The sequence below is a fragment of the Magnolia sinica genome, chromosome 3 (genome assembly GCF_029962835.1).
Source record: "Magnolia sinica isolate HGM2019 chromosome 3, MsV1, whole genome shotgun sequence".
NCBI lineage: Eukaryota > Viridiplantae > Streptophyta > Magnoliopsida > Magnoliales > Magnoliaceae > Magnolia > Magnolia sinica.
Genome location: NC_080575.1, coordinates 103,935,654 through 103,945,445, shown reverse-complemented (window position 1 = coordinate 103,945,445; position 9,792 = coordinate 103,935,654). Strand labels below are relative to the sequence as shown.

Below are 9,792 nucleotides of genomic sequence, written 5' to 3'. Positions count from 1 at the left end.
TCATTTTAGGTCATAAGCCAAAAAGCCAAGCAGATCCAAATCTCAGGTGGGCCATACCATGGGAAAGAGTGGTGATTGAGCGCTCACCATTAAAAACTGCCTACGGCCCACCGTAATGTTTACGTGCCATCCAACCTGTTGATAAGGTTAAAAATACCTGGATAAAGTAAAAACCAACAGAAAACAAAGATATTAGCTTGATCAGAAACTTTTGTTCCCACATGAAGTTTTTAACGGTCAATCACCACTTTTTTCTGTGATGTGATCCACTTGAATGTTAGATATACTTAATTTTTGGTATCATGCCATAAAATGATCTTTAAAAACGGATGGACGGTGTTGATATAAAAATGTATATTTCCGTGGGCCCCACGGTCAGTAGCCTCACCCACTAAGCCGTTACTCCGCCACCACCTAATCCGCGCCCTTAGAACTTAGAAGGGTAGTGTTGTCATTCCATCCCCTGAGCGCCTGTTCGGAACACGGGATTAAAATCGGAGGAATTTTGCGGTAAAATCCCTATAAACCTCGCAAAAAGGCCTCATTTCCATTCCTACTTGAAACACGCACCAGCAAAGCCGGAGCTCTCTCTCCCTCTCTCTCTCTCTCTCTCTCGTTTGCTTTGATCTTTTGTAATGAATGAATTACACTCGTCTCTTTCTCTGCCCACCATTCTCTCTGCAATTATCTTTCTTGGAGCTCTGAACATCAGCTTCGTCAATGGCAGAGACTCCTCGGGAGATTACTCGAAGCTTTCTGGGATTATAATCCCAGGTTACGCCTCCACGCAGCTCCGAGCGTGGTCCGTCCTCGACTGCCCTTACTCTCCTCTCGATTTCAATCCCCTCGACTCTGTCTGGCTCGACACCACCAAGGTGATACTACTTCCATTTCAATCTCCTTAATGAATATCCCCTGCATTCGTTTCCTTAAATTCATACTTTCTAGGTTTTCATTTCTGCTCGATGAATTTCAAGCTGCTGCGTTTGGTTCAGTTCAATGTCTGGATTCTTTCTTTTCTAGCTTTTAATTCGAGTTTCACGTCGGAGTTTATTATTATTTTTAAAAATCCGTTCGAGTCCTAATTCAACGGACATGATATGAGGATTCTCGTCATATGGATTGGGGTCCATGAGATTCAAAGAAGAGGCAGCATATGTATCCTCAGGTTTTCTGTTGGCACAAGCAGGGTTACATGATTCAGTGATCAGTATAGTTGATCAAGTGGAAATTATTATTGATGGGGCATGTGTGAAAAATCTTTCCTAATTGGATAATTGTAGCCATCCAACTTTTTTTCTTTCCTCAGGGGAATTTCCACTGTTGCTGCATTTTTTTTAAAAACATTCTGTGTGGAGATCGACAGTCGATGAGGTTATTTTTCAGTCATGGTCCATCTAGAGTGGGGGCATAACAGATTGACAACTAGGATCGCTGAGCGATGGGTCCACTTGCACAAAATGGAATCCCGAGGTACAATGGATATCCTTGGATGAGGATCATTTAATATAATCCCGTTCAAAAATGGCCCACTCTCAATCTTTTATTTATTTATTAAATATTATGGTTATTATTATTTTTGAAAGATAACAGAAGTTTCCGTTAAAAGGGGCGCTGAGGAGGTGTCACAAACAGAAACACAAACAAAGCCACAAAGAGCCAAAAGGTAAGAAAGAAAAAACGTTACAGGTTATCCAACCATCCCTTGATCCCCAGCCCACTCAAAAACAAGGAGCAAACAGAATTAGAAACCCCACCTACATTTCTATGCCTTTTGGGTGTTTATTTTAAATAAACAGGAAAGAGAATCTTTCTTTTTTTGAAAAGAAAGAAGGATATGTGAAATTTACAAATTACATCTGGTCATCAACAAAGTTGCTAAGCTGCAGATTGCATATGTAACTGGAATTTTGACATTGAATGAAATGAAGACCATGCTTCGTATGTGTTTTGAAAGAGTAGGGTTGGTGTCAGGTAGGCAGTCAGTCATCAAGATTTTTCAAGCAGTTGTGAGAAAAAGAAGCCAACCCCTAATATGCGGAACAAGGCTATGATGAAGAATGATGATTTATCTTTACAAAAGTAACTAAGACGAGGCCATGGTCATCTTTTTTAAATTCTATTCTACTTCTTTTGGTACATGATCCATTATCCCATGAAAGTGGCTGGATACTTTTTTATTTCATTTTTTTTTTTTAAATTACTTTTTCTATCCATACTGTGTAGGCTGCTGGTGATAGAATGTAATCAAGTAGACGAACCATGAAGAAGGGCTTCCGACATATCATCAGTAGCCTGTCTATAGAAGTAGCTACAGTGCTTAGTTACATCACACACATTGTGATGTAGGACAATTAACCACTTGTTCTAAAAGCTTGAATTGTTAGAGGATGGCGAATCAATCCCTTTATCTCATAGCCCAGGCCCCACATCTCATGGGTTAGGACCTCGGCCGAACCCCCCTTGTGGGCCCCAAATCATATGGGTACCACCTCACACAAGCCACCCACCTCCCACGGGTGGGGCCTGCATCACACGAGCAACCCCGCTCGAGCCCGATGTGAAAATGCCCATGCATTACATTGCATGCGATGAACTTTACCTTTTTCTCTTCCTTTTAGTGAAATGCTTTGTTTTATCACGTGATACATTAAATCACGAGATAAGTGACATGTGTACCTTCGTGCCATGTGTACCTTTCTGCCATGTGTCTCTTGTAGAGAGCTAAGATGCCAAATGGTCTTGGTTTTGTATTCTAAAAATTGTCTTTTGTCAAATGGCACCTTTAGTGGTGATGCCATGTGGTGGGCCATGTTCCATGTGCGACTTCCTAAGAGATGCATAGGTTGACAATGACATCATTATCATCACATAAACCTTAGCTAGTTAATTGGGGTTGGCTACATGAATTTTATTCTGTCATTCCACTCTATCCTATTATGTCAAGGGCCCTACCTTCCACTAGATCCAAGGTCATCAAGTCTTTTCTTACTACCTCCATTCATGTCCTTTTGTGCCTTCCCCTTGTCCTCTTAGAGCCTTCAACGTGTACCAATTGACTCCTAACCGCACGATTCTTGGTCTCCATTGCATGTAACCAAACCATCTAAGTTTACTTTCCCTCATCTTATCACCATTGGTGCCCCTCCTAAGTAGGGTTGTACATGAGCAGATTTAGCTCGGTAGCTCACTCGACTCGACTCGACTCGGTTCGAAACTGAGTTCAAGCTGATTTTTTGAGCTCGGAAAAGTTCCGAGCCGAGTTCGAGCTTGCCCGAGCTCGACTCGGTATTGGCTCGAACCTGACTCGGTTCGACTCGGATCGGCTCGGATTGAAAACCAGGTATATTAATAATATAATATATTATATATATAAATACTTGGCGGTGCTTTACTCTTTTTTAAAAAACACCAAATCCCTAAATCCCCAAATCTGTCCAGCGTCCGACCCTCTCTTCTCTCTCTCTCTCTCTCTCTCTCTCTCTAGTGTCCAGCGTCCGTCAAGAAATCTCCTCAATCATATAATACTTCGGATCCAGAAATCTCTTCTTTTCCAAAAACACCGAGAAGAGAGAGAGCAAAACCCTAGATTTGCGGCAGAAAAAGCAAGAAGAAGATGTCTTCTACTTTCAACAGCGACGAAACTGCCCTCTTCTTTGGCTTCCTCGACGTCGTTGTTGCCCTCTTTTTTTCCTGTAATTTCTTTTCGATGGGTATGCACACCTCTCGTCGGGGCTTGCTAGGTTGCCGGCCGGGATGGCAAATGGGATCGTTGGTGATGTTAGCATCCGGTAATTTATCCCTCTCTATTCATTTTCTTTTATAGATCTGAAGGTAGAGTACGGTGACTAAGCAGTTTGCAGTTCTTCAGTTTATTTATTTATTTATTCATCTGGATTTTTGAAGATCGGGTCTTTTCTAACTTGTGTTACGATCTCGAACTCAGCTCGAAAACTCAAACTCAAACTTGGCTCAAACTCAGCTCGAACTGGACCGAGCTGCTGTTCCAAGCTCGAAGGCCGAGCCGAGCACGAGCTGAGGCTCAAGCCGTCTGAGTCAAGCACGAGCTGGGCAAAGCTCTGCTCGGCTTGACTCGTGTACACCTCTACTCCTAAGTTCCCTTGAATGTATACATTTTTAATTGATGTAGGACAATTAACCAGTTGCTCTAAAAGCTTGAACTGTTAGAGTATGGCGAATTAGTCCCTTTATCTTATAGCCCAGGCCTCACATCTCATGGGTTAGGACCTCGGCCGAACCCCCCTCGTGGGCCCCAAATCACATGCGCCACCCACCCCGAGTGTGTCCCCACATCCCATGGGATACCCCACTCGAGCCCGGTGTGAAATGCGCATTAATCACCCCCGATGAGGAGTCTCGAACACGAGACCTCCCATGTGGGCCCCAAATCATAAGGGTCACCCACCCCGAGTGTGTCCCTACATCCCACGGGCTACTCCACTTGAGCCCGGTGTGAAAATGCCCCTGCATTAATCACCCCCGGTGACGAGTCTCGATCACGAGACCTCCCTCTCTGATACTAATTTGATGCAGGACAATTAACTAGTTGCTCTAAAAGCTCGAACTATTAGAGTATGATGAATTAATCCCTTTATCTCATAGCCCAGGCCTCACATCTCATGGGTTAAGACCTCGGCCGAACCCCTCTCGTGGGCCCCAAATCACATGCGTCGACCACCCCGAGTGTATCCCCGCATCCCACGGGCTACCCCATTCGAGCCCGGTGTGAAATGCGCATTAATCACCCTCGGTGAGGAGTCTTGAACACGAGACCTCCCCCGTGGGCCCCAAATCACATGGGTCACCCACCCCGAGCGTGTCCCCGCATCCTACGGGCTACCCCACTCGAGCTTGGTGTGAAAATGCCCCTGCATTACTAATTCTATCCTTCCTTGTCCTGCCACTCATCTATCTCAACATCCTCATTTCAGCTACACTCATCCCATGAACATGTTCCTTAACTCCCAACATTTTGTCCCATAAATCATGGTTGGTCTTATATCTAGCCTATAAAGTTCCCTTTTTAGTTTGAGTGGTACTCGACATCATGTAAAACTCCAAAGGCATATCTCCATTTCTTCCACCCAACGTGAATTCTATGGGCAAAGACCTTCTCAATCTCGCCACTCTCATGAATTATTGACCCTAGGTATCGAAAGTATTCATTTTAGGAAACTTCTTAATCAATAATCTTAACTAATTCCTTGTTTTCACTCTTATTGTTACTAAAATTGTACTCTATATACTTTTGTTTTAGTTTGACTAGTTTTAAATCCTTTAGATTCTAAAGCATCCCTCCATAAATCTAGCTTTATGCTTGCGCCTTCCCGTGTCTTGTCAATCAAAACTATGTCATCTACAAACAACATACACAATGTGATCTCTTCTTGCAAATGCCTAGCTAACTCGTCCATAATCAATGCGGAAAGGTACAGGCTCAATGACAACCCTTAGTGCAAGCCTATGGTAATTGGGAACTCATTTCTCTCCACAAGCGGTCCTCACATGTGTTACCCGCTTCCTCATACATACTCTTAATCATGCTAATTTATTCTCTTGAAACTCCTTTATTTCCCAACACCCATTAGATTAACTTTGCAGGCACGCTGTCTTATGCTTTCTCTAAGTTAATAAAGACCATGTGGATATCCTTCCTCTCCATATTTTTCTCCATCAATCATCTAAGTAGGAAAATAACTTCAGTAATAGACCTCTCTGGCATGACACCAAAGTGATTTTATGATTCATTTGTCTCATGCCTTAGTCTTTACTCAGTCACTCTCTCCCAATGTCTCATAATGATGGGGACATCATGCGCACACGCACACCCCCCACTCTATGCACATACTCAAGGAGGAGGAAGGCCCCACTATCGATCTGGATCGACGACGACATCTATGGAGGACCTCTTAGTTAGGGGGCCGTGCTATGGAGCATTGGAGTGGACCTGATCATCATAGGGATTCCACCATTGGATCTCATGATCGTGGCCCACTACCTTAGATGATCTAGGATTTTGAGTTTTGGTTATTATCGTTATTAGAAACATCATGAACGATTTTGATTGCGTTGATTAGTTGTTATTTTTGTTACTTCGTCTCTAAGTAATAGTTTGCGCACATGGCACAGTTTTTAGGGTTTAGGGTTTTCTTATAAATAGGCAACCCTATGTAGGTTTTATTTCATTTAAGTTTATGAATAAAATTTTGCATTTTCTTCTTCTTTAGTTCTCTGAGTTGAAGAATCTAATTGGGTGCGAAAACCTCCCTTCTCGAAGGGCTAACTACCGTGGTGCGAAGTTACAACCATCCCAAATCGTCTCTACCCCTACACCCTACATCCCTCATCTCCCACAGCCATCCCATTTTCAAATTTATCCTTTTTTGGCACTCAAGTTCTCTTTTACAACAAAATTCTAGATTCTGCCCACCAGAGGGCTAAAACTTCGGTGGAGCACCACGCACTCACCGTACATTGGATCGGCCTGAAATTTGGCATGAGAGAGGACCTCCCTTGGCCGACTAGACCCTATCTGGACGTTTCCAGTTTCGTGGGCCCCACACACGTGCGGACAGAGGTCCACGCACGTGCGTCTGGGCCAGGCCGTTGTCCGCACACGCGGATTGTCTCAGGTTCTGGATTTTTTCTATCTTCTCTCCTTTTCGCCATAAAACCCAAACCCTAATCCCAGATAATCCCAAATCCCAAGTTTTTTCCACTTTTGCAAACCCTAGACTTTTCCCGAATTGAAACATGGTGAATCTCTTGAATTGGGGAACAATCCTTTGTAAGAGTGGATGAATCTTACACTCATTTGGACATTGTTTGGTTTATAATTTTATTTGATCCAATCCTAAACGAGTGTAGGCTTGGACCCCCTTAGATTCCCCTGGTTGAATGTTTGATCGTAGGTGGGATGTGAAATTTTGTGATTGTTTAACATTGGTATGATCTATAGCTTGAAATCTTGCATGTCATATTTAATTTCTTGTCTTGCATCAAATTTGGTATTAGAGCTTAGGGTTTTCATAGGGGAATGCATTGCATGTTTAGGGTTTAGTCTATTCACATCTATTTTGCATCAAGTCTCATCATATAGGGCTGTTTAGGACCCATCATTCACAACATGGACTGCTGAATTTTCTGTTGTCAGAATATCCCCAATTTTCATGACTGAATTTTCTGTTAACGAACTATTTAGGCAGTTATGTTGCTGGAATTTTAGTAGCGTTGTGTAGTTTCCCTCATATAGAGTCCTATATGATCATTTAGTCCCATTTAGACGCATATGGTGTATTAGAGGGTCTTTAAGTTGAGTGAGTAGTTGTATGCCCACACGTACTAGTTGTGGTTTTGGCTTGCACCCTACACTAAACATGAAGCAATTGCAAGAGTTAATGAACAATATAACTCGACAGTTTGAGTCTTTGGGTAGGCTCTTAAAACAACATATTGATCAACGCTTTGAACAACTTAATGTGCGCGTTACCTAACTAGAGGCCTTCGCTCGGGCAAACCCCAACATTGGGGAAGATGTCCAATCTCAGGCAGGTAGTCAGGAGGATAAACAAAGGAATGAAGGTGGCAAAGGAATTGGTCATGAGCGCGCACCTGTGCACCCACCCTGCGAGGGGCATTATGATCACTATGACCCAAATGAGTGACTCCTCCAGGGGATTAAAGTAGAGGCCCCTACGTTTGATGGCCACTTGGACCCTAAAGCTTTTCTAGATTGGTTGGCGGATATGGACCACTATTTTAAGTGGTACGACATGTCGGATTCTCGTCGAGTCCGATTTGCAAAGATGAAGCTTGTGGGCTAAGCAAAGAGGTTTTGAGCTATTGTGGAGCGAAAGAAAGAAGGTCGAGGGAGCCCCCAATAGTCCATTGGGGAGAAATGAAAGAAACTCTTAAGGAAAAGTACCTTCCTTTCTCCTATCACTTGAGGTTTGTTGAAGAATGGCAGTCTCTTTGACAAGGTTCCATGAGTGTGGCTGAATACATTGAGAAGTTCGAAGAGTATTTGACCTGCTGTAAAGTTGATGAGGATCTCGTACTCACTCTTGCACGATTTAAGACGGGCCTCCGTTCTGACATTAGGAGAGAGTTGCTCGCCAAAGACAGACACTCTTGAACAGATGTATTAAGTAGTGTTGTAGGTCGAGTAGTACCTCAAAACACCTGTGGAAAGGCGGTTTGAGCCTCACAATTCTGGCGCTAAGGCCAACCCTTCTGGGGCTAAGCCTAGCACTGGATCTAAATACAAGCCTTCCAGTAGTGTTCAATCTGGGTCCAATGATGATAAGGTAAAGGAGTTGTTGAGTCTAGCTCGCGCAAAAGTGATGTGACTAGGTGTTTTAAATGTTAGGGGTTTGGTCAATTTGCCCACTAGTGTGGCATGAAAGAGGGCACCAAGGTGTTCCTTATTGATGGGCAAGTAGAAGTAGTGCCCCCAGAGAGTGACGGTGAGGAGGAATATGAGCCAGCAGAAACCCGTAGTGATGAGGAAGAGGAAGCGCAAGAGTCTGCGACCCTCGCAATTGTACATTGTGTCTTTGCACAAGCCAAGAATACCGACGATTGGCGCTGCAACACGATCCCCTATACTCACGCAAAATGTAGTGATAAGAGCTGCAAGATAATCGTGGATAGTGGTAGTTGTACCAACGTGGCATCAACTGACACTGTGAGCCATTTGGGCTTGAAGCTTAAAACCCATCCTCAACCCTATAGAGTGTCTTGGATTGATGAAACTTCCAGTCCAGTCTCGCACCGTTGTCTTGTTCCTATTCGGTTTGAATCATATAAAGCCACACTTTGGTGTGATGTTGTTCCCAGAAAGCCTATTGATCTTGTCCCCATGTCCCTGTCTCATAGGTCATCAGAGTCTGCAGAGTCCCTTGCACATCACATTCATTCATTGCATCAAGAAATCAGGCGAAAGATCAATATTAGTAATGAACATTATAAAATTTCTGCAGACCAATATAAACGATTCAAGGAATTCAATGTAGGGGATTTCATGATGATCCGCATCACGCCAGAGCGGTACCCTCAGGGAGCCGTTCATAAATTATACGCACGCAGCGCTGAACCATTCAAAATTATAAAACGAAACGGTCTCAATGAGTATGTGGTAGATCTTCCACCTTCCTTGGGAATTAGTTCCACATCCACATTTAATGTGAAGGATCTAATTGCATTTCAGGGGACCATTGATATATTGTCCAGCCTTGCATCAAACCATTCTGATTCCCCAGACCTTTTCCTAGATTCATAGCTTCTTCCTGACCCATCTTCCCAGCCTCTACCTCCCATACCTACCCTTCTCACACTCAGAGAGGAGATAGAGGATATTCTGGACCATCTGATAGTATCGACATCGGACGGCGGATTTCAAAAGTTCCTGGTTAAGTGGAAGTCATGCCCAACTTCAGACAGTGCATGGCTCATTGAGAAGGAGCTTCAGAGACTTGATTTTGACATCTTGGAGCGGTTCAGGAGTTTTGTTTCGCCAGTGGCAAAATCTTTGCAGCCGGGGAGAGTTGATTTGGACATCAGGTGCACGCGCACGCCCCTCACCCTACGCACATACTCAAGGAGGAGGAAGGCCCCACTGTCGATCTGAATCGACGATGACATCTATGGAGGACCTCTTAGTTAGGGGGCCGTGCTATGGAGCATTGGAGTGGACCCAATCATCATAGGGATTCCACCATTGGATCTCATGATCGTGGCACACTGCCCTAGATGATCTAGGATTTTGAGTTT

General features: G+C 43.7%; 1 protein-coding gene across 3 annotated transcripts in view; it reads left to right on the top strand.

Annotated features, from left to right (window-relative positions):
* The first annotated feature begins 548 nt into the window (after window positions 1-548).
* The window catches only part of LOC131240505 (phospholipid--sterol O-acyltransferase), a 45,271-nt gene continuing 36,027 nt past the window's right edge, over window positions 549-9,792 (top strand). For 2 of the 3 annotated variants that reach the window (XM_058238771.1, XM_058238772.1), the window contains exon 1: window positions 549-875. In XM_058238771.1, coding sequence (XP_058094754.1) covers window positions 636-875 — 240 coding nt within the window. In that variant the 5' untranslated portion in view covers window positions 549-635. The remainder of the gene's footprint in view (window positions 876-9,792) is intronic. The other variant, XM_058238773.1, reaches the window with a different exon arrangement.